The sequence below is a fragment of the Myiozetetes cayanensis genome, unplaced genomic scaffold, assembly GCF_022539395.1.
Source record: "Myiozetetes cayanensis isolate MyiCay16 unplaced genomic scaffold, myiCay2020 scf156, whole genome shotgun sequence".
In the NCBI taxonomy this organism is placed as follows: Eukaryota; Metazoa; Chordata; class Aves; order Passeriformes; family Tyrannidae; genus Myiozetetes; species Myiozetetes cayanensis.
The window spans coordinates 14,026-37,251 of record NW_026087226.1 but is presented as its reverse complement, the minus strand read 5'-3'; the positions used below and the strand labels follow the sequence as shown (position 1 = coordinate 37,251).

At 67.1% G+C, this 23,226-nt stretch overlaps 5 protein-coding genes across 6 annotated transcripts; 2 read left to right on the top strand and 3 right to left on the bottom strand.

Moving 5' to 3' along the window:
• Nucleotides 1-219: 219 nt before the first annotated feature.
• Nucleotides 220-1,260, bottom strand: HAMP (hepcidin antimicrobial peptide). Of its 2 annotated transcripts, none has more exons than XM_050311012.1 (4): nt 1,145-1,260; nt 789-851; nt 594-638; nt 220-338 (listed from the first exon to the last, which is right to left on the bottom strand). In XM_050311012.1, exons 1-4 carry the CDS (start codon nt 1,220-1,222, stop codon nt 234-236), a joined length of 291 nt encoding a protein of 96 aa, XP_050166969.1. In that variant the 5' UTR covers nt 1,223-1,260; the 3' UTR covers nt 220-233. The 2 variants fall into 2 exon arrangements, with proteins under 2 accessions (XP_050166969.1, XP_050166970.1); XM_050311013.1 differs by having other exon boundaries at nt 609-638.
• Nucleotides 1,261-2,916: 1,656 nt separating this feature from the next.
• Nucleotides 2,917-7,419, bottom strand: USF2 (upstream transcription factor 2, c-fos interacting). The gene is made up of 10 exons (XM_050311002.1): nt 7,365-7,419; nt 7,034-7,087; nt 6,348-6,475; nt 5,947-6,042; nt 5,211-5,340; nt 5,002-5,092; nt 4,627-4,685; nt 4,199-4,293; nt 3,740-3,868; nt 2,917-3,455 (listed from the first exon to the last, which is right to left on the bottom strand). The coding sequence occupies exons 1-10, from the start codon at nt 7,417-7,419 to the stop codon at nt 3,366-3,368; spliced, it is 927 nt and encodes a 308-aa protein (XP_050166959.1). The 3' UTR covers nt 2,917-3,365.
• A 1,510-nt stretch (nt 7,420-8,929) lies between these two features.
• Nucleotides 8,930-14,953, bottom strand: MAG (myelin associated glycoprotein). The gene is given in 11 exon segments (XM_050311019.1): nt 8,930-9,540; nt 9,737-9,837; nt 10,221-10,317; nt 10,701-11,012; nt 11,341-11,601; nt 11,891-12,151; nt 12,552-12,848; nt 13,201-13,225; nt 13,227-13,570; nt 13,794-13,865; nt 14,925-14,953. Coding segments are annotated over 10 exon segments (1,908 nt in total). The 5' UTR covers nt 13,858-13,865; nt 14,925-14,953; the 3' UTR covers nt 8,930-9,394.
• Nucleotides 14,954-15,526: 573 nt separating this feature from the next.
• On the top strand, nt 15,527-19,033 carry LOC126637630 (lipolysis-stimulated lipoprotein receptor-like). The gene is made up of 9 exons (XM_050311001.1): nt 15,527-15,668; nt 16,096-16,416; nt 17,072-17,191; nt 17,504-17,551; nt 17,961-18,107; nt 18,355-18,432; nt 18,513-18,572; nt 18,691-18,783; nt 18,903-19,033. The coding sequence occupies exons 1-9, from the start codon at nt 15,527-15,529 to the stop codon at nt 19,031-19,033; spliced, it is 1,140 nt and encodes a 379-aa protein (XP_050166958.1).
• An 808-nt stretch (nt 19,034-19,841) lies between these two features.
• On the top strand, nt 19,842-22,708 carry TMEM147 (transmembrane protein 147). The gene is given in 7 exon segments (XM_050311008.1): nt 19,842-20,032; nt 20,352-20,421; nt 20,869-20,934; nt 21,522-21,658; nt 21,967-22,051; nt 22,393-22,408; nt 22,411-22,708. Coding segments are annotated over 7 exon segments (675 nt in total). The 5' UTR covers nt 19,842-19,955; the 3' UTR covers nt 22,635-22,708.
• Nucleotides 22,709-23,226: the final 518 nt, after the last annotated feature.

Here is a 23,226-nt window from a genome sequence, read left to right as displayed (position 1 = left end):
GCATCCCCCTGCCCCAACACCTTGGTCGTTTTCTTCAGGGGGTCCCAGCACACCAGAGCCCCCCAAATTCCCACATCTCCCCAATCCCCAGCCCCTCTCTTTCCCTCCAACCCCCCCAGACCCGCCAAAACCACCCGAGAGCTGTAGAAAACATGGAGTTTTATTGCCATTGGGGGCAGAGGGGGTAATAAATAGGGGGCTCGGGGGGTCCCCAGCTCTGGGGTCCCGGGGTCTCAGGTGCGGCAGCAGAAGCCGCAGCCCCGGTTCCCGCAGCAGTTGCAGCAGAAGGAGCAGAGCGGGAAGTGGGAGCTGTGACGGCGGCGGCGGCTCAGGAGGGGCTGGGGGGGATGGAAAAGGGGGGGTCAGGAAATGGGGGACCCCCAGAAACCCCCGAGGAGGTGCTGGGAACCCCCCAGAGGCCGGGAAGCCCCTCAGAGCCCCAAAACCTCTGAGGGAAGGACCTCTCCCCTGTGGGTCCCCCCGGACTTCTGGGTGTCCCCAAATCCCGGCTGAAGGTCCGCCTGGACACCCCTGGACACGTGGGTGTCCCCAAACGCCAGGTCAGGGTCCCCCCGTGCCCCCCCCGGACTCACCTGCCCGTCGCCCACCTGGTTTTGGGGTGGCACCTTCGGCACAGCCTGGAAGGGGAGGGGGGGTGAGACTCAGGTGTGAGACCCTCCCCCCCCCACCGGGACACCTGAGACCCCCCAAATTCCGGGTCCCTGCTACTGGGGCAGGGGGGGAGTCCCGAACACCTGAGGGGGGTGGGATGGGGGGGTGTCACTCACCTGTCCATCCCCCACCTGGGTGAGGGGCTTCAGCTCCAGCGATGACTCGGGGGGCACCTGGGCCTGGGGTGGGGGGCAGGGTATGCTCTAGACACCTGAGTACCCCCCAAAACCCCCGGGACCCGCCCCCAAAAACACTCCCCCCGAAAACCTGGGATCCCCCAAAAACACCTAGGAAATCCCCAAAAACACCTGGGATCTCCCAAAAACACCTGGGATCCCCCAAAACACCTGGGAAACCCCCAAAACACCTGGGACACCCCAAACACCCTCCGATCCCCCAGGAACCCCCCTCAGCTCCCAGAGACCACCCCCCAAATCCCCAAGGAGTCCCCTGGGAACCCCCCGCCCCTCACCGCGTGCGTGGGCCCCGCGGGCAGGAGGAGGAGGAGGAGGAGAACGAGGAAGATCCCGAGGCCCCGGAGCGGCTCCATCACTGCCCTGGGGGGGTCGCGGCCCCTCTCACCCCCATTTATCCTCCCCCCCTCTCCCACCCAGCCCCTCCCCACTCCCTTCTTGGAAGAACCCGCCCCTTCCCCCCCCCTCACCTTTCCCGGGGTCGTGACCCCGGTTTGGGTGGAAAAACGCCAAGTTTGGGGTTTCTGAGATGTTTCCAGGCAGGTGGGGGGAGGGATGGGGGGGGCGCAGCCCCCTCACCCTCAGGGGGGTCCCAGGGGTCCAGGACCACCCCCCACCTCACATGGAGGGGCCCGGGTGTTGGGGGGACACTCGGGTGTTTTGGGGGACGCTCTGGAGTTTGGGGATGCTCAGGTGTGTCCGGGGGCTCAGGTGTGTCCAGAGGGGGCTGAAATGTTGGGGAGGGGTCGCTAAGGTGTTTGGGGGTCACCCAGGTATTGTGGGGGGTCACTCAGGTGTTCGGGGTGTGGGGGGGATGCTCAGGTGTGTCCTGGGGGTTCAGGTGTCAGGACCCCTGCCCCCTCGAAGGGACTCAGGTGTCCGGGGGGGACACTCAGGTGTCCAGGGGGGGACACTCAGGTGTCCAGGGGGTCACTCAGGTGTTTGGGGGACACTCAGGTGTCCGGGGACACTCAGGTGTCCAGGGGGACACTCAGGTGTCCAGGGGGTCACTCGGGTGTCCGGACCCTCCTGTCCCCCCTCCTCCTCCTCGCCCCCCTGCCCGAGTGCCCCTGACCGTGTTTGTTGTCCCCTCCCGAGGTCACCCCCGGGTCAGACCGAGCGGCGCCAGTGCGGGGACACGGGGACAGCGCCGGGGACACCGGGGGGGACACCGGGTGGGGGGGGACACACGACAGGGTGGCAGCACCGGGATGGGGACACTGATGGGACAGCCAGGGTGGCCTTGAGGCGACACCGATGGTGACTGGGGCGGTGGCACCGCTGGGACACGGATGGTGACAGTGATGTGACACCGATGGCGGCACCGATGTGGCGCCCGTGGGGCAGCGCTGGTGGCACTCGTGTGGCACTGATGATGGCACCGACGTGACAGTGGCACTGACGTCACGCTGATGGTGGCAGTGATGTGACACCAGTGGTGACACCGAAGTGGCACTGGTGTGGCACCAGCGGTGACACTGGTGGCGACAAGGACAGCGCTACCGACAGCGACAGCGGAGGGGACAGGGACAGACGGCAGCCCCGGTGGGGACAGCAGTGGTGACACTGAGGGTGACAGGGACAGGGATGGTGGCACCAGGGGGGTGGCCCAGGGGGGGTGGGGGACACCAGGGAGGGGTGACAGTGACACCTGAGGGGTGACAATGACACGGGGGTGAGAGACAAGGAGGGGGTGACAATGTCCCGGGGGGGGGGGTGACAGCTCCGGCGCCGCTCTGACGCCACTGACGGTGACACCTCGTGACAGTTGCGACACGGGGTGGCCCTGCCCGTGTCCCCTCGGGGTCAGGGCCGCCCCTCCCCTGCCCTCCCCCTCCCCACAAACGACCAAAATTCCTTTTTTTTTTTTTTTTTTTGCCTGTTTTTTTGTCGGTTTTTTTGGCCTCCTGGGGCAGACCCTCCCCTCCCACCCCCCTCCCCTTTCGCGACCCCTCCCCCGCCCTCCCCACCCCCACCCCCAAAAAAATCGGAGGGGGAGGGTCGCCTCTCCCCTCCCGGGCAGTACAAAACAATTAATTAATTACAATCACGGTAATTACAAAGGGGGGACAGGGAGGGGTCGCGAGGGGGGTGTGGCCTGGGGGTCCCCGAGGAGAACTGGGGGTCCCTGCATTGTCCCCAGGGTGGGGAGAGGGGCACAGGGACCCCCGCAAAGTGGGGGATGGGGGTCGTGTCCCTGCGTGGGGGGCGGGGGCTGTGTTTGCAGGTGCCCCTCCCCCGCCGTGACTGGGGTGTCCCCTTAGGGGTCCCTGGGGTGTCCCCAAAAGGTGTCACCCCCATGACTGGGGGGGAAAGTCCGCAGGGGGTGCCCCCAGCTGTGTGTGCCCCCCACCCCACACCGTGTCACTGCGGGGGTCCACTCAGGGGTTGTCCCCAAGCGTGTCCCACCCTCGTGACAGGGCGCGAGGGTGTCCCCAGGGGCGTCCGGGGGTTGCCAGGGGGCGTCCCCAGGGGTGTCCCACCCCCCCCACCCCGGTGTCACTGGGGGGTCCCCTCGGGGGTCCCCTCCAGCCCCCTCTGCTGCAGCTGCGCCCTCAGCACGGCGTTCTCGCTCTTCAGCTCCTCCATCTGTGAAGGGGGGGGCACAGGGGGGGTCAGGGCCGGGGGTCTCACCCCCTTTCACCCCGAGGGGACCCCTTGTCCCCCTTCCCGCCCTAAACCGCCCCTCTATGAATGAACCCCACCGTGAGAACCGAGAGGGGGCGTGGCCCACGCGCGGTGGGCGGGGCTTACGGACACCACTACAACAGAGGGGCGTGGCCTCCCAGGGGCGTGGCCACGCCGCTCGCCCCCGCGCGGGCGGTTTTTGGGGGAATTTCGGGTGGATTTGGGGGCGCGGGGCGGGGTTTCACCTGCTGCCGGAGCAGGTCGTTGTCCATCTGCAGCCGCTCGGCCTCCTTGAAGGTCTCCTGCAGCCGCTGGTTGCTCTGGCGCAGCTCCCGCACGTAATCGCAGGCCTTGGACAGGATCCCCCCCTTGCTCTGCGGGAACCGCCCCCACCACAAATCAGCCTGGATTTCCCCCCCGCGCCGGGACCGCCCTAAAATCAGGCCCGATCCCCAAAAATGGGCCCTGACCCCCCCAAATCGGCTGGGACACCCCAAAATCAAGCTGGGACTCCCCAACAGGATCACCCCAAAATCAGCCCTGACACTCCCCCCTCCCACCCTTGTTCTGCCAGACCTTCCCAAAATCAGCCCGAGATGCCCCCCTGGTCCTCCCTCACCCCGACCCTGCAGGACCACCCAGAATCAGCCCAGGAGGCCCCCCAGACCCACCAGGACCACCCAGTTTCCCTCGTCCCCCCTCACCGCCCCCGATTTGCCGCTGTCGGCGCCGCAGTCGGGGATGATTTTGGAGAGCTGGACGATCCAGTTGTTGATCTTGTCCCGGCGCCGGCGCTCGACTGGGAACGGGGACATTGGGGACACCGTTGGGGACACCGTTGGGGACACAGGGACGTTGGGGGTTTGGGGACAGGCAGACACTGGGGGGATTTGGGGACATCATGGGGGACATTGGGGGACTTTTGGGGGATTAGGGGTACAGAAGGGCACTGGGGGGACATTGGGGGATCTTGTCCCGACCCAGGTGACACTGGGACCCCCTGGGTAACACAGGGGTGACACTGGGCCCTCCCAGAAGCCACCCAGGTGACACAAGCGTGACACTGGGCCCCCCCAGGTGACACAGGGGTGACACGGGGGTGACACGGGGGTGACACGGGGCCCCTCCTCACCCTCGTTGTGCTGCGCCCGCCGTCGCTCGTCCCGCGGCACCCGCGGCCCCTCGAGCTTCCTGTGGGGGACAGGGGGGCACAGGTGGGATGGGGGCGCCCGGCACAGGTGTGTCCAGGTGTGTCAGGGCGTGCCCAGGTGTGCCCAGGTGTGCCCACAGCATGCCACGGCAGTTTTGGAGCGTATAAAGGTGCATTTTGGGTACGTTCGGGGCACGTGGGACGCGTCCAGGTGTTCCAGGTACTGCCCAGGTGCATCCCCTGGTACCCCCCAGGTGTCCCCCAGGTGTCCCAGGTGCCCCCCAGGTATTCCAGGTGCCCCCCAACTGCCCCAGGTGCGTCCCAGGTGCCCCCCAGGTGCCCCCAAGGTGCACTCACGGGGAGTACGGGTGCCCGTGCGGGGCGAGGCTGCGCTGGGCCCCCCCTGCCTGCAGCACGTCCTGGGGGGTCATCATCACATAGAACTGACCTGGAGAGGGGTGGGGATGGGGGGGTCACACCCCTGTGTGCCCCCACAACACCTGAACCCCCCCCCAGGTGTGGGGGTGCCCTCCCGCCCCCCATCAGGGGTGGGGGTCCCCCGTTACCTCCAGCCTGGGCCAGGGCAGGGTCGGCCTGCACGGCCACGGCCCCCTCCCCACCCCAGGTGAAGCGGGCCTCGGCCCCCCCCTCGCTGCCGGGGCTGCCCCCGTTGCTGAAGGGGTTCTGGATCACGGCCTGGGGTGGGGGGGGACACACACAAAGAGAGGGAGGTCACACACCCGGGTCACCTGCACGGGGACCCCCCCCAGAAACTCCGTCCAGGACCCCCCAAACCCCTGACCGCACAGGGACCCCCAGGGACCACCCCCCAAACCTTCACCCAGGATGCCCCAAACCCACCTGCTGCGCAGGGACCCCCCAAACTACCCCCAGGGATCCCCTAAACCCCCTCCCTCCAGGGACCCCCAACCCCCACCCAAAAGACCCTGCAGGGGCACCCCCAGACAACCCTCCACGACCCCTCAAACCCTCCAGAAAGCCTCCCCAAAAACCCCAACCAGGACACCCCAGAAACCCCCAAAAGCCCCCCCAGCCCCAGGACCCTCCCAGACCCCTCCAAGATCCACCCCCAAACCCTCCAGGACCCCCCCCCCAACCTCTCCCCAGAAACCCCCACTCCTGGGACACCCCCAGATTTTCCCTAAACCCCACCTGGGATCCCCCTTAGGACCCCTTCTAACCCCTAACCCCAGAACTCCCCCAGACCCCCGGTGACCCCTCCAGGGACCCCCAAACCCCTGGGACCTCCCCAAAACCCCCCCTGGGACCCCCAGCCCTGACCTGGGGAGCTCCAGCGAAGGTGGACACGACGCTGACGGCGGCGCCTTCGGGACCCTCGAGCGGCGCCTCCGTCACCTGCACCACCCTGTAGGTCACCTGGGGGGGCACCGGGGTCACCTGGGGCCATGGGGGTCACTGGGCCCCCCCAAACAAAGGCACCCCCACCCAGGTCCTGCACCACCTTGTAGGTCACCTGGGGGGGGGGTCACCTGGGGGGTCAGGTGTCACCTGGGGTGACCTGGGGGGAGGTCAAAGGGGTCCCCACAGCACAAAGATCCCCTTCTTGTCTCCCCATTGGCCCGGCCTGGGACCCCTCCCAGCCCCCCCAGGTGTGCTCCAGGTGTGCCCAGGTGTGCCCAGGTGTGCTCCAGGTGTGCCCAGGTGTGCCCAGGTGCCCTCACCTGGCCACCGTTGCTCTCGCTGCGGAACTGGTACTGCAGCCCCGCATCAGGGAAGGCTCCGGGGGCTCCGGGGGCTCCGGGGGGGACGTTGGCGATGGCCACGGGTTCCTCCCCCGGCGCCCTCTCCCCTGGCAGCACCGGGGGACATTCCAGGTCAGGGAGACTCCAAACCCACGCCCCAAATTCTCCTCCCAAACGCCCCCAAATCCTCCTCCCAACCCCCCTCAAAATCCTCCTCCCAAACCCCCTCAAAATGCTCCTCCCAAACCCCCAAAATCCCCCCAAATCCTCCCAACTCCCCCAAAATCCTCCTCCCAAGCCCCGCCCTCCCCAATTTATGGCAAACACACCCCCAAAGTCAACTGTGGATCCTCCAAAATCCCCCCCCACAAAAGTGCGTGACACCCCCCCACACCCCCAGAAATCACCTCCACATTTGTGGGGACCCACAACATCCACCCTGAGACCACCCAGCCCCTCAGACACCCCCAAAATTCTGCCCTGGATTCACAGAGACCCCCAAAACCCGGCCTTACACCCCTGGACCCCTGGGGACACCCCCAAACCCATGTTGAGTCCCCCCCAAACATCTGGGGACCCCCAGATTCCACCCTGAGACCCCCTCCAGACATCTGGGACCCCTTCAGCCCCCAGGCCACCCTCCCCCCCAAATTTGGGCCCCTCACCCTCCTGCAGGTCGACGCCTCCTCGGCCTCTTTGACCTTTATCGTGACTGGGGGTATGTCAAAGGTCAAAGGTCGTGACCCCGGGAGGATCCTGACATCGGGGAGCCCCTCCCAAATTTCGGGGTGTCCCCCACCCCCGATTTTGGGGTTGCGCCCAATCCTCCCCACTCCGCACTCAGAGCTCCCTAAGCCCCCTTTTGTCCTCTTCCCATCCCTCTCCCCAACTTTTGGGGTCCCTCCCCCAAATCCACCTCCCCCATTTTGGGGTCTCCCTGCCCTCCTCCTCTCCCTCAGCCCCTCCCTCGTCCCCCCCAATTTGGGGTCCCCTCACCTGGGGGCAGTGGAGGCGGCGGCCTGAGTCCAGCCTCGGGGTCCAGCATGTCCATGGGGGTCGTGGGGTGTCCTGGGGTGGGGAGGGGTAGGGGGGTCCCCAGGGATGGGGAGGGGGTCAGGAAAGCGGGGAGGGGCTGCAGGGGAGTGTCCCCTCGCCTTTGGTGGGGAGGGGGGTATCCCGGGTGTGGGGAGGGGTGCGGAGTGGGAGCGGGGGAGGGTGGGGATGGGCGGGGGGGCAGAGGCCCCGGGAAGGGGGAGGGGGGTTGGTTATTTTTTTGGTTTTTTTTCGGGTCCGGTCACGGGGCCAAACAGCGTCACGTGCGGCCTCCTCCCCCGCCGCCGCCGCCCCTCGCGCGGGGAGGGGGTCTCCTCCTCCCTCCTCCCCCCGCGGGTCGCCCTCCTCTCCCCCTCCTCCTCTCTCTCGCGACTGTCGCGACTTCCCGGCTCCGTCCGCGGCTTCGCGGGGCGGCGGCGACACCGGAACGATCCGGGCGGCGGCGGGGGAGGGGCGGGAGGGGAGGGGCGGGGGAGGGAGGGGGAGGGGCAGCGGCCGCCGGAAGGGGAGGGGCGGGAGGACGGCGGGCGTGGGGGAGGGGCGGAGGGGGCGGAGCTTCCGGGTCTGGCGATGGGGGGGGAGAGGGGGGAGCGGGAAGTGACCCGGAGGGAAGCGGGAAACGCCGGGAGTTGGACACCGGGAATTGCACACCGGGAAAGACCCGGAATCAAATACCGGGAAACACCGGGAAACACCGGGAAACGTTGGGAATCAAATACCGGGAAGCACCGGGAGAGAACAGGGAAAGACCGGGAGTTAAATACCAGGAAATACCCAGAGAGAAGCAGGGAACACCGGGAAAGAGCAGGAATTAAATACCGGGAAATACCCAGGGAGAAGCGGGGAACACTGGGAAAGACTGGGAATTAAATACTGGGAAACACCCGGAGGCAACTGGGAGACACCGGGAAGTACCGGAGAAAAACGGGAAATAAAGGAGGGATGCGGAAAATAAAGGAGGGAACTAGGAAAACCCCCCAGGGACCTCCCATAGATCTTGGAAATCGCCCTGGAGATCCTGGAAATCCCCCCCCCCTCTGGAAGCGCGTGGGATTTGGGGCGTGATCCCACAGATCTGGGAGAACAACCTCATTGATTCCAGAAATAGCTCATGGATCCTGGAAAACGACCTGTGGGTCCCAGAAATGCCCCGCAGATCCCAAAAAAATGAACTTGTAGGTGCCAGAAATACATTGTAGGTCCTGGAAATGCCCCATGGAAGTCGGGAAAACCCCATAGGAAGCAGGGGGAGTCCCTACAGGATCCAGGAGGATCCTAGATCCCAGGGAAGGCCCTGCAGGCTGCAGGAAAGGCCCTACAGAACCCAAAGGGACCCTACAGGGCCTGGAAGAGCCACTTTAGGACCTGGAAGTACTCTGTAGAATCCAGGGAATCCTCTGGAATCCCCTACAGCAACCCCAGGGGTTTGGGGGGGTTTAGAGCCCCCCAACTGTCCCCCCTCTTTATGCCCCTCCCCCCCTTTAGGGACCCCAATCCCCTCCAGGCAATTTCGGGTCTGTCCAGTTTATTTTGGGGGGGGTCTTGGGGTCAAAGGTCATGGTGTGGGGGGGTGGAGCTCGTTAAGGGCCGTTAATGAGGGAACAATAAATAATTACAGGGGGCGGGGCCTCAGGGTGGGGGGGCGTATCTGTTTCCTGGGGGCGGGGCCAGATGGGGATGGGCCAGGCCCTTATTGGACAGGTCCCTGTGAAGGGCGTGGCCAGAAGAGATGGGTGTGTCCATGAGGGGTAGGCGTGGTCAGAAGGAGAGGGCGTGGCCAGCAGAAGTTGGGTGTGTCCAGGAAGATATGGGCGTGGCCAGCAATGGGTGGGCGTGTCCAGGTCACAACAGGAACTTCAGGGCCCCAGTGGGCGTGGCCAGTAGAAAGTGGGCATAGCCAGCAGGAGGTGGGCGTGTCCAGGAGCAGGTGGGCGTGTCCATTAGGGTGGGCGTGTCCATCGGGGTGGGCGCGGTCACTTGACCCGGATCTCGGCGTATTCTGGGGGCTCCTCGGGGGGTCCCCGGGCGGGTTTGGGGGGCGGGGCCGGTTCTGGGGGTGCCCCCGGCCCCTCCCCACCCCCCAGCGCCCACCGTCCCACGGCCCCTCGGAGCCACTGGCCTGGGGGCACCGGGAGGCACCAAGGGGGCAGAGTCACCCTGTGTCCCCCCAGGGTTCCCCCACCCCCAAAATCCCCTTTGGGACCCCCCTGTGTCCCTCAGACCCCTCACGTGTCCCCCAGCCCTGTTTTCCGCCGTACCTCCAGGTTCCCTGGTGACCTCTCGTGTCCCCCCCACCCCACACAGCCCCTCTGGACCCCCCAGTTGTCCCCCCCTCACCTGCAGCGGGCGCCTCTCGGGGTCCCCCCCCTGCCCTGGGGGGGCCACCGGGGTCACCTCGGGGGCTCCCGACGCCTTCCTGTGGGGGATGGTGAGGGGCACTGTGTCACACATGACCTTTGACCCTGCTCCGCCCACCCCCCAAAATCCCAGCGGGATGTGACCAATCAGGGATGGGTGTGGGTTTTTCATGAGGGTGTGGCCTGTGGGGCGTGGTCTCTGGGGGAGGCGTGGCTTCCCCCACTGGGGTGTGGCCTCTGGTGGGTGTGGTACTTGGGGCGTGTCCAGGGGAGGTGTGGCATGTTTGGGGCGTGGCTTACAGGGGTGTGGCCCCCCAGTGGGTGGGGATGGGGGATGGGTAGAGGTCCCTCCTCCCAACGGGCATGTCCCCCCCCCCCCGCGGGTGTGGCCCCAGGTGGGTGTGGCCCCCGGTGGGCGGGGCCCGTGGGGGGCGGGGCTCACTTGCGGCGGCTCTGGCTCAGGTAACACACGAGGGCGATGACGACGGCGAAGGCCACGACGGCCCCGACCGGGCCCACCTTGGCCCAGACCAGCCCCGCTGGGGGCACAGGGGGAGTCAGAGGGGTCAGGGGGGTTAAGACTCCCCTCGAGGGGGAAACAACATCCCCCCCGGCGCAATAAACCCACCCCAGTGGGCTAAAAACCCTCCCCATCCCCTCCCCCCCAGCCTGGGGAATTCCCATGTTCCACCTCCCCTCTCTGCACCGCTGCCCAAGGTGACCCCCAGTTTTGCCCCCTTCGCCTCCCTTGTTGCCCAACGTGCCCCCCCATGTTGACCCAAGTGCCCCCGGGTGCCCCCGAGTGCCCCATGTTGCCCCAGGTGGCCCCAAGAGTGCTCCCCATGCCCCAGCTGCCCCCAAGGTGCCCCCGTGCCCCCCAAAGGTGCCCCCCATGCCCCCAAAGGTGCCCCCCATCCCTCACCGGGGTGGTGGAAGCGCAGCTGCTGCCGGGCGGTGCCGTGGGCGTTGCGGGCGAGGCAGAGCACGGCCAGCCGGGGCTCGAGGGTCCCGCGCAGGGTCAGCACCCCCGTCACCGTCCCGGGGCCCGTCCCGGGGCCGGGAACCCCCCCGGGAGTGGCCAGGGCGTAGTCCCGGTGCCCCTCGGCCACGGTGACGTTGTGGGAGGGCAGCTCGAAGGCCACCACGGGCTCGGGCACGGCCGAGGCGGCGCAGACGCACCGGGCCCCCTCCCCGACCGGGGTGCAGTGGGACTCAGGGAGCAGAATGGGGGGGTCTGCGGGGGGGGAGAGATTGAAATGGGCCCCAGAACTGTGTCCAGGGGACCCCAAAACACCAGAACTGCAGCCGGGGGACCCCAAAACCCCCCCAGACACCACAGGACACCCCAGAACTCCACCCAGGGGGAGCCCAAAACCCCCCCAACCACCACGAGACCTCCCTGAGCCCCCCCTTAATGACCCAAATACCACCCTTGGTGATCCCAGAACCCCTCCAGGGCCCCCTGAGGACAACCCCCTCCACCCCTCCAGCACTCCAAAGTGATGCTGAATGCCAGGCTGACCTCAAAACCCCCCAACCGCCCCCCCTGGGCCCCCCCTCACACTCCACGGTGATGTTGAAGGCCAGGCTGCTCCCCCCGTGCTGGTTCTCGGCCCTGCACAGGTACTCCCCGGCGTCTTCGGGCGTGGCCGCCGCCACCTCCAGGGTCACCTGGGGCTCGTACACGGCCGTGGCTACCACGCGGCGCCCGCGGGCCACCGTCAGGATGGGCGCGGGGTGGCTCAGGGCCCCGCAGGTGACGGCCACGGGGTCACCTGCCACCACCCACAGCGAGCCATTCAGCACCGGCGGGCGGGGGGCGTCTGGGGGGGAGAGGGAGGGTCAGGGGTCGCCGGCTGCTGGGGGGACACGGGAGATCCCCCTCCAAAAAGGGGTGACCCAGGAAAGAGAGGGGACGGCCCAAAAAGGACCCCCCGAAAGGGGCCCAGGATTGACCCCAGTTAGCTGGAGAAGGGACACGGCGAGGGGACGACACTTAAAGAGAGCGACACCCCCTCCCAACCTCCCCCAAAAAGGGGTGACCCTGGAGAGGCCCCGGCTGCCAGGGGGTGCCCTGAGGTGGTCCCACCCCCCCTCCACCCCCCCACTCACAGGCCACGTGCAGCTCGAGGCTCCGGTTGTGGCGGCCGTGCCGGTTCTCGGCCACGCAGGTGTAGGTGCCGCTGTCGCTGGGGCTCACCTGGGGCAGGTGCAGCCGCAGGGACGGGACCCCCGGCTCCTCCCGCAGCACCTGCGGCCCCCGGAACCACGAGAGCAGAGGAGGGGGGCGGCCCTCGGCCGAGCACCCCAACTCCACCTCGGCCCCCTCCAGCGCCTCGGGGGGCCCCGACACCTCCAGCACCTGAGGCTCATCTGGGCAGGAGGAAAAAGGGGGGATTTGGGGGAAATCCGGGTGACCAAGGGCACCCCCACCCCCCCAGTGATGTCCCCAGGGGCATCCCCGCTGCCACTGGTTGCACTGGGGGGGGGTCCAGGTGTGTCCCCCACCCAAAAGGGGTCCCAGATCCCCAAAATGGGGGAGGGGGAGAAGCCCCTCCCAAGTCTCCTAAAAAAGGGGACCCAGGTTTGGGGAAGTACCACGTGTTTCGGGGGGGTCCCAGGTGTCGAGGTGGATACAGGTGTGTGTGGGAAGGTCCCACGTGTGGGGGGGGGTCCAAGGGAGGTCCCAGGTGTTGAGGGTCCCAGGTGCCCACCGAGGTACCACTGGGGGGGGGTTCCCACCACTCAGAGCCCACCCCTTTCCCGCACTCACACTGCACATCGAGGGCGACGCTGGCGGCGAAGGCCAGGCTGGAGTTGGGCAGGGTCACCTGGCAGCCCACCCGGTGCCCCCCGAGCTCCCGGCGAGGCCGGAAGCGCAGCAGGGCCACGACGGAGCCGGCGCCGTTCGAGTCCTCGCGCGACTCCCGCTCGGAACGTTCCGGAAGGTCCTCGGCCCCTTCCCAGGACACTCGCGGGCGCTGCCGCGGGCATGAGTCGGGCACCCGGCACCGCAGCTCGGCCGGGACCCCCGCCACCACCTCGGGGGGCACCTCCAGCACCGGCTCCTCTGCGGGGGCAACGTGGTGGGTGGGGGGGCTCAGCTGGGGCAGGGGGACACACCCTGGGACACCCCCCGTGGGACTGGGGACAAGGACCCCAGGACAGCCTCCAGGATTGGGGATTAGGGGAAATGAGGGCCCAGGGGTGCAATGTCCCTGCCCAGCCACGAAAACAGGGCCCCAGTGCCCCACTTCCCCCTCCCCCCCCCCAAACCCGGGTCTCAGCCCCCCAGACCCACCTCCCCACCCTCAAACCAGGATCCCAATCCCCCAAACCTCCCTCCCCATCCCCAGACTGGGCTCCCAGACCCCCAACCCGGGGTCTTCCCCTCCCCAGCATCCCCCCTCCGCGGGACTCACCGAGCACCTCGAGCGTGGTGTGCTCAGGAGAAGCTGTACTGGTTGTAGCCCCCCAGGTCCCCCCTGAAGTAGTACCTGCCGGCCAGCTCGGGGCTCAGGGGCCCCAGGAGCAGGGAGCAGTCCCGCACTCCCGGGTCCCCCTCGAGCCGCGCCCGCCCCGCGAAGCTCTCGTGGACGGCGCCGGGGCGGGACCGGGCGACCACCGGGGGGTAGTTCTTGGGGTAGGGGCTGCCGAAGTACCAGAGCCCCTGCACGGAGCTGGGCCGGAGCTCCTCGGGGTACCCGAACCGACACGGCACCGACACGCACGACCCCGACAGCCCCGACACCGCCGGCGGCATCCAGGCGGCCCAGGAGCCCCCCGAGAGTCCTGGGGGGAGACAGGGCTGGGAATAACGGGGCTCTGGGGGTCCTGGGAGCCCCCCCGACAGCCCTGGGAATGGGGGTGGACGAGGGGGTTCCCCCGGGGCTCTTAAGGGCAGGGGGACACCACGGTTGGGGGGAGGGATGGAACAGAACCAGAAATGGGGATTTGGGGGTCCCAGCCCCTCCCAGTGCTCCCCCCCCCAAGTCCTTCCCAGTGCTCCCAGTACCTGGTGGCAGCAGCAGCAGCAGCACGAGGAGGGTGGAGGGGAGGGTGGTGACCACCGGCCTCATGGTGGGCGCTGGGGGACACGGGGGTCACCACAGTGCCACCCCAGTGTCCCCAGTGCCCCCAGTTGTCCCCATCCCTCCCCACCATCCCCGCTGTCCCCATTGTCCCCTGTCCCCCCACCACCTCCCGTGTCACTGTCCCCCATTGTCCCCATTGTCCCCAGTCGGTCCCAGGCGGTGCCGGGGCGGGTGACAACACCCGGCACTGCCCTCCTGACCCCCCTCCCGACCTCCCTGACCCCTCCGAGCCCCCTGAGCCCCCTCAGCCCCTCTGAGCCCCCACGCCGCAAATTCCTGACGTGCCGCCGTCACCCCACGGCCCGAGGGGACAAAGGGACCCTCTGTGTCACCCCCACCCCGACACCCCCGGGGGGGTCAGGGCGGCCGGGGGGGGACCCCGCGGGTTTGGGGGCGGCCCAGGGGTTTGGGGGGGTCTCAGGCCTTTGAGGGGATCCCAGCAGCTTTTTTGAGGGCCCCAGGAGTTTGGGTGGGTCCCAGAAGCCTTGGGGGTCCCAGGGGTTTTTGGAGGGGTCCCAGGGTTTTTGGGGGTCCCAGGGGTTTTGGGAGGGGGTCCCAGGGGTTTTGGGAGGGGGTCCCAGGGGTCTGGGGATGCCCCCCCATCCTTAGGCCCCAAGGGGACAGCACAGGGAAGCTCAGGGGGGTCTGGGGTGACCCTGCTGTCCTGGCGGTGCCATCAGGGCTACAACAGGACGTTTGTCCCAGCTCAGTGATGTCACCCTCGCCCCCCTTCCCGGGAGCAATGTGGGGGCACCCGGACAGCTGTGTCCAGGGGGGCCAGGAGGGGGATCCGGGAGTCAGGATCCCATGGAGACCCTTGGGACCCCAGATTTGAGAGGACTGGGGGCTCCCAGGGGTTAGGGGGTCCCAAGGATTGGGAGGGGCGCCAGGCCTCTGATAGGGGGTCTCAGGGGTTGTGGGGGTCCCAGGAAGTTGGAGGGGTCCCAGGTGTCTGGGCGGGAGGGGGCAAGGATTGGAAGGGACCCAGGAGCTGGGAGGGTCCCAGGGGTTTGGGGAGACCCAGACGTGTCCTCCCCCATCATCCCACCTACCGCTGTGGGTCTCGGGTGTCCGGGGCGTCCCAGGGTTCGGGGGTTCCCAGGGTCCGGGGCGTCCCAGGGGTCCGGGGATCCTGAAGGTCCGGGGGCCCCAGGGTCCTAGGGGTCCCAGGCGTCGGGCGGTGGCGGGGGTTGACTGTCGGGGCGGGGGAAGGACCGGGATTATGTACCGGGGAGGGGAGGCAGGGCCACCCCGACGTCTGGGACCGCCCGGCCCCCAGGCCCCCCCGTCTTCCCCCTCGGGCACCGCGGCCTTGGGTGACGTGGGGGGGGCCTGTGGCACCCGACGGCCCCGAGACTGTGACCCTCCCCGCCCCAAACCGGGGAACCCCCCCAAATTTCTGGGCCCCCCCCTCTAAACCTGGGTGTGTCCCCCCTAACCCAAGAGCTGAGCTCCTGGACACTTGGGACCCCCAAAATTCTGGGACCCCAAAACACCTGGGAACTCCCCGAAACACCTGGGACCACCACACACACCTGGGACCCCCACACACACCTGAGATCCCCCCCCAAAAACCACTGGGACCCCAAACACCTGGGAGCTCCCACACGGGACCCAAAACACCTCAGACCCCCAAACTCTCCCCAGGCCCACAATGGGCTCGCCCACACCTGCGGGGGGGGCGTGGCCGGTGGGGGTCGTGACCCGGAGAAGGGGCGTGTCCAGGTGCGCTGGCCACGCCCCCACCTGCGGGCCCATCATGGCGGCGGCGCTGGGAGCGCTGCTGGCGCTGCTCGGTGGGTGGGGGCAATTAACAGGGTCATTAAGGGCCCGGGGGGGCAATCAAGGGGATTGGGGGGGTAATTAAGGGTCTGGGGGGCAAGTAGGGGCTGGGGGTAATTAAGGGGTAAGGGCAGGGCTGGGGGGGACAGTTGGGGCGCTTGGGGCTAATTGAACGGGTAATTAAAGGCCTGGGGGCAGTTAAAGGGCTGGAGGGTAATTAAGGGCCTGGGGGTAATCGAGAGGGTAATTGGGGCTGAGGGGGCCTGGGGTAATTTGGAGGGGCACGTGGGGCTCCGGGGCAATTAAGGCCTGGGGGTCGGTTAAATTAGGAGGGTCATTAGGTTTAATTAAGGGGAGCACCTGGGAGGGCAAAAGGGGGGAGTGGGGGTCGGGGTGGGGGGACAGCAGGTGACACTGACCCCTCCGCCCTCTCCCCCCCAGCCCCTTGTGTCACCCCCCTGCAGGTGACAGTCCCCGACCCCCGCACGGTGGCCCTGCTGTTCCAGCCGGTGCTGCTCCGGTGCCAGTTCCAGGTGGGGACCCCCGGGCCGCCCCCCATCGTCACCTGGAAGTACAAGTCCTTCTGCCCCTCCCCCGCCTCCGGGGACACCTGGGGGGGCCCCGAAAGCGCCGCCGGGGGGGGGGACACGCTGGGGACCTGCCCCGACTCCGCCAGGACCGTCCGGATCGTGGCCACCAAGCAGGGGGACGTGGTGACGCTCGGGGACTTCTACCGGGGCCGGGCCGTGACCATCCGGGGAGGTGACACACCTGGGGACACACCTGGGAGAGTGACACACCTGGGGACACCCAGGACACGCCTGGGGGGGTGACACACCTGGGGGGGTGACACACCTGGGACACACCTGGGGGGGGTGACACACCTGGGGACACCTGGGAACACACCTGGGGACACCAGGGACATGCCTGGGGGGGTGACACACCTGGGACACACCTGGGGGGGGTGACACACCTGGGGACACCTGGGAACACACCTGGGGACACCTGGGACACACCTGGGGGGGTGACACACCTGGGGATATGCCTGGGGACACCTGGGGGGTGACACACCTGGGGACATGCCTGGGGTGGTGACACACTTGGGGACACCTGGGACACACCTGGGGATACCTGGGGGGGAAAATGGGACACTGGGGGGATACACACCTGTCTCACCTGTTCCCAGGTGCAGAGTTCACTTGTCTCACCTGTCCATCTCACCTGTATCTCACCTGTCCCTCTCCTGTCCCACCTGTCTCAGCTGTGCCCAGGTGCAGAGCTCACCTGTGCCTCACCTGTATCTCACCTGTCCCACCTGTCTCAGCTGTGCCCAGGTGCAGAGCTCACCTGTGCCTCACCTGCATCACCTGTATCTGACCTGTGCCTCACCTGTCCCTCACCTGTCCCACCTGTGCAGGTGCAGAGCTGAGCCTGGGCCCGGCCGCGTGGGGCGACAGCGGCTTCTACATCTGCACCGTCACCTCCACCCAGGACCTGCAGGGCAACAACGAGGCTGTGGCTGAACTGGTCGTGCTGGGTGAGACTGGGGGGCACTGGGAGTGCGCTGGGAGGGACTGGGGGGGCTGCGAGAGCACCTGGGCTGGACTGGGAAGCGCTGGGAGGCGACGGGAGGCACTGGGGCTGTACTGGGAGGCACTGGGAGTGTGTTGGGGGGCACTGGGGCTGTGCTGGAGAGCACGGGTTGTACTGGGGGGCACTGGGAGGCACTGGGGCTGTACTGGGAGGTGCTGGGGGGCTCTGGGTCTGTACTGGGGGGCACTGCGGCTGTACTGGGAGGCACTGGGGCTGCACTGTGCCCCCCCCCGTGTCCCCCCCGTGTCCCCCCCAGGGTCTCTGCCCGAGGGCACCCGACTCCTGCCCGAGGGGACCCTGCCAGGCACGGGGGGCACTGGGGGCACTGGGGGCACTGGGGGCACTGAGGAGGGTTGGTTTTCTTTTAAAGGGATTTTGGGGGTTGTGGATGTTTTGAGGGGGTTGGGTGGGTTTTTGGGGGTTGGGGTTTGGGGGATTTGGGTATCTTTAGGGTTTTTGGGGGGAGATTGGAGGTGTTTGGGGTTTTTTTAGGGTGGGTTTGGGGAGCGTTCGGGGTTGAGTGTGTTTAGGGGCGCTTTGGGGCAGAGGGTTTTGGGGGAAGGGGTTGGGGGTGTGAGGGGGTTTTGGGGCAGGGGTTTTGGGGAGGGGGCTGGAGGGTGTGTGGGAGGAGGTTTGGGAATTTTTGGAGTGGTGTTTGGGGGTGCTCAGGGGTCCCTGACCCCCCTCCTGCTCCCCTTCTGCCCCCCTCCCAGACTGGCTGTTCGTGGCCCTGGTGGCCCTGGGAGGTGTCCTGGTGGCCCTGGGGGTGGGGCTGTGCTGGTGCCAGTGCTGTCCCCACACCTGCTGCTGTTACCTGCGCTGCCCCTGCTGCCCCCAGACCTGCTGCTGCCCCGAGGCCCGTGAGTCACCTGGGGGGGCGTTTGGGGGTCCTGGAGTCACCTGTGGGCATCCCTGGGCTCACCTGGGAGGGAACTGGGGGTCCCTGGGGTCACCTGGGGAGGTATCCATGAGGTCTTTGTGAGAGGGCTCGGGGTGTGTGTGGGGTGTTGGGGGGGATCCCTGGGGGGGTTATGGGGTCCCTGGGGGTCTCTTGGTGGGGGGGAAAGGGGGACACACCTGGACACACCTGTGTCCCCCCCCCCACAGTGTACCTGGCAGGGAAAGCGGCAACGTCGGGGGGCACCTTCAGCCCTGCCCCCCCCACGCTGGCCCTGCAGCTCCTCGGTGAGTGACGGGGGGGACACACCTGGGACACACCTGGGCCACACCTGGGCCCCCCAGGTGACCCCCACCTGCCCCCACAGGGAGCAGCCAGAGCTCTCAGGTGCCGCTGCTGAGGGACAGTGATGGGAGCGTCGTGTCAGGTGAGGGGGGAGAGGGACAGCCGTGACTGGGAGGGACTGGGGACACTGGGGGGCTCTGGGGCTGCACTGGGAGGCACTGGGGCCACACTGGGACCCCTCTGTGCCTCTACCCCCCCAGGCCCCTCAGTGCCTCCCCCCACCGTCCTGCGCTACCTGGAGCAGAATTTGGCCACCTGGGACCCCGCGGGGCAACCCCCCCACTGGAGAGCAGGTAAGTTTGAGGGGGTAAGGAGGGGGAAATTCCCATCCTGGGGGGGAAATTTAAGCCCCCCTTTGGGAAATTATTTGCCCTCCTGACTCACACCGCCCCCTCCTCATTTCACCCCCCAGGACCCCCCTCGGGACCTGCCCCCAGTGACATCAGCTCCTTGCACGAGGCCTCCTGGACCCCCGGCGCCCCGGAGCCCCCGGAGCCCCTCAACCCCGCCCCGACGACCCCGGAGCCCCCAAGGGGCCCCTGAGCCCTCCCGGGGCCGCTGGCGCTCGGCTGAGGTTCTGGGGGCTCTGAGTTCGGGAGGAGTCACCCCCAGCCCGACCCCCCCACGCTCCCGCGCTCCCGGGACGATCTGCTGGGGATCTCAGACCCCCTCGGAACCCTTCCGGACTCCCGGCGCCTCCGCAAGGTAGGAGAGGGTCAGGGGGCTCAAGGGATTTTGGGGTGGGCAATGGGGGATTTCAGGGTGTCTGGGGGCTGGGGGTTCTCAGGGGTCAGTTTGGAGGGGGACAATAGGAGGGTTTGGAGGGGGTGTGGGGACGGTGTGGGGTGCTCTGGGAGGGTCTGGGGGTGTTTGGGGGGGTTGGGGTCTCACTCTCACCCCTGTCTCTCCTCCCCAGAACGATGCCCTGAGCCGCGAGAGCCTCGTGGTGTGACCGGGAACCCCCCAAGATCCCCAAAGCTCCTCCTCCCCTGCCCGGGGCTGTTTCTGGGGCCGTTCAGGGATTTTTTACAGTGCCTTGTTTTATTCTTCGGTTGTTTTTTTTTTTTTTTTTGGGGTCAAATAAAGGATTTTTAGAGAAAACTGGACTGGGTGATGTCATCAACCCCTCGGTTACAAAACTGGGGAGAAAAGGGGGGGCTCCTTGGGAGGGGGCGGGGGTGGGAACACCATGAGAGGGAGTTTGGGGTCCCCGGAGGGGATCTGGGGGATCCCGGCGTAATTTTGGGGGGGATTTTGGCGGGAACTGGGGAGTGGGCGTGACCGCTGGACATCGCCCCACCCACGGTGGGCGTGACCGGTGAATGATTGGCTCTGGAAGTGGGCGGGGCCTGGCCTCGTTCCCGTCAGGCCCTGCGGCCGCGCCGCGACCCAAAAAAGACGAAAATCACCCCAAAAAAACCCCCAAACCTCCCCAGGAACCCCCCCGGGACGCCCCGGCCCCGCCATGACCCTTTTCCACTTCGGGAACTGCTTCGCCCTCGCCTATTTCCCCTATTTCATCACCTACAAGTGCAGCGGCCTGTGAGGGACTGGGGACACTGGGAGGGACTGGGGACACTGGGGGGACACTGGGAGGGACTGGGGACACTGGGGGGACGCTGGGGGTGGACTGTGAGGAACTGGGGACACTGGGGCAGTGGGAGGGTGCTGGGGGGACAGTGGGAGGGGACTGGTGGCACTGGGGGGACACTGGGAGGGGACTGGGGGGGCACTGGGGGATACTGGGAATGGGTCTGGAGGGGCTTTGGGAGGCGTCCAGGTGTCACTGGGCAGGATGGGGGAGGTGTTACTGGTGGTTACTGGTGTCATTGGTGGTTACTGGTGGTTACTGGTGTCCCAGGTCGGAGTACAGCGCGTTCTGGCGCTGCGTCCAGGCCGGAGCCACCTACGTACTGGTGCAACTGGGAAAGGTGGGGGCGCAACTGGGACCCCCCTCGAGATCCCCCCAAAACACCTGGGACCCTCCAAACACACTTGGGAGTCCCCTGGGACTCCCTAAACACACCTGGGATCTCCCTGGAACCCTCCAAAGACACCTGGGACCCCGCTGGAATCCTCCAAACACACTTGGGAGTCCCCTGGAACCCCCTAAACACACCTGGGACTCCCTAAACACACCTGGGATCTCCCTGGAACCCTCCAAACACACCTGGGATCCTCCAAACATGCCTGGGACCCCCCTGGGACCCCCCCGGACACAGCTGGGACCTCCATGGGAGAGTTTTGGGGTCAGCTGGGCTGGTTTTTGGGGGTCCCACACTCCTGAACCTCCCCGGGGTGCGTGTGGAGGGGTGTTGGGGGGGTCACCTGTGTGTTTGTGGGGGTCTCTCACCTGTCCCTCCCTCGGCCCCCCCCAGATGCTGTTCTTGGCCACCTTCTTCCCCACCTGGGAGGGGCCATCGGGGGGCTATGACCTGGTTGGGGTAAGTTTTTGGTGGGCCCCAAAAAAAAGAGGGGAAGGGCTGAGGGGGCTGCAAGGGGGAGGGGGAGTATTTGTGGGGTTCCCAGGGGGACCCTCGGGTCCCCCCAAATCTCTGGGGATTCGGGGGTCCCACAGGGGTTGGGAGTGCCTGGGGTAGGGGGAGGTCTCAAGGGGTTTTGGGTGTCCCGGAAGGATTTTGGGAGTCCTAGGGAAATCTGGGAGTCCTGCCATGGGGAGTTGGGTGGGGGGGTGTCTCAAGGGATTTTTGGGTGTTGTGGGAGGATTTTGGGGGTCCCAGGGCTCCCCCAGAGATGTGGGGGGTCCCGGGGGTGCCCCAAGGAGGCAGAGGGGGACTTTGGGGGAGGGCACCTCCTCCAGGTGTCCCCCCCAAAAAAAGGGAGCTGTTCCCCCCTTTACCCCTAAAACTTTTCCCTCTCATCCCCTGCACCGCCTGACTTCCCCCTTGTGCCCCCTCACGTCCTCCCCCAAAATTCTCTCCAAATCTCTCCTTTTCCTCCCTATTTCCCCTCCCACCCCCCTGTTTTTCCCTCTCTTTTCCCTCCCGTTCCACCCTGCTGTGCCCCCCAGGAGTTCCTCCGTGCCACGGTGGACGTGGCGGATCTGGGGGGGCTGCAGCTGGCGCTGGGCCGGGGTGGGGGCCGAGGGGAGCTGCGGATCCTCGTGGCCGCCCTGGGCTGGGCCAGCGCCGAGCTGCTCACGGCCAGGTGGGCTGTTGGGGGGGCTACAGGGGTTGGGGGCACTTGGAGGGGTTTGGGGGGTGATTGGTGGGACTGGGTGGGCTGGGAGGGGGTTTTGGGGGTCCTGGGGAGCATTGGGAGGAGCTCTGGGGGCTGGAGGGGCTTTGGGGCACCTTTAGGGGGCTGTAAGGGGTCCATGGAGGGTTGGGGGGCTTTCGAGGGGGGGTCTCTGATCCTCTTGACCCCCATCTCACCTGCCCAGGGTGGGGGGAGGGATTACGGGGGGGCTTTAGGGGGGTCTCTGGGCCTCCCTTGACCCCTCCTCACCTGCCCAGGTGCGTCCCCCTCTGGGTGGGGGCGCGGGGGGTCGAGTTTGACTGGCGGCACCTCCAGATGGGACTGGACTCCAACATCAGCCTGGTGAGGGACTGGCAGGGGCACCGCGGGCAACTGGGAGCACCTGGGGGAGCACTGGGAGGGGCTGGGTGGTAACTGGAGATTGCTGGGGGCACTGATGCATCACTGGGGGGCACCGGGCAGTAATTGGAGGTCACTGGGCAGTAACTGGAGGTCACTGGGGGGCACCGGGCAGTAAACTGAGGGGCACTGGGCAGTAATGGGAGGTCACTGGGCAGTAATGGGAGGTCGCCGGGCAGCACTGGTCGGTCACTGAAGGTCTCTGAGGGGCACTGGGCAGTAATGGGAGGTCACTGGGGGTTACCGGTCCCTGCCCAGCTCTCACGGCCCTCACCTGTCCCCAGGTGCGCCACGTGGCTGCGGCGCGCTGCTCTGGGCCTCGGGGCGCCAGGACCTGCCGCCGCACCTGCGGCTGCCGCTGGGGGGGCTCCTGGTGGCCGCCGCCTACGAGGGGCTCCTGGCGGGCTGGGCCGGGCAGGCGCTGGGCCTGGGGCCCTGGGGGGCCCTGGGGCTGCGGGCGCTGGGGGCGGCGGCGCTGGGGCTGGGGGCCCTGCGGCTGCTCGTGCCCCTCCTGCCCCCGCCGTGACACCCCCAGGGCTCGCCTGTCCCCAGTAAACCCACCTGGGACACTCCTGTCCCCAATAAACCACCTGGGCCACACCTGGAGCAGCCCCGGAGCTTCATTGGGGTGTGCGGCAGGGGACACACACACACATGTACTGTGGGGGGGGGCCCAGGTCCTTTCACGTTTCCTGCCATTTTCCCCCCTCGTTTCCTGCCATTTCCCCCTCACATTTCCCATTTTCCCCTCACGTCTCCCACCCTTTTCCCCCTCATTCCCCCATTTCCCCATGTTTCCTCCATTCCCTCATTCCCCGTCCATTTCCCCCTCATGTTTCCCATCATTTTCCCCCTCATGTTTCCCGCCATTTTCCCCCCTCATGTTTCCTCCATTTTCCCCCCTCACGTTTCCCGCCATTTTCCCCCCTCACGTTTCCCGCCATTTTCCTCCCTCATGTTTCCCGCCATTTTCCTCCCTCATGTTTCCCGCCATTTTCCTCTCACATTTCCCACCCACACGCACTGTAGGGACCCCATAGATTCCCCAAAGCCCCCCATAGAGCCCCACAGGCCCCTGTGCTCAGCCCCATCTGGGGGGGCAGAAGGGGCTGGCTCTG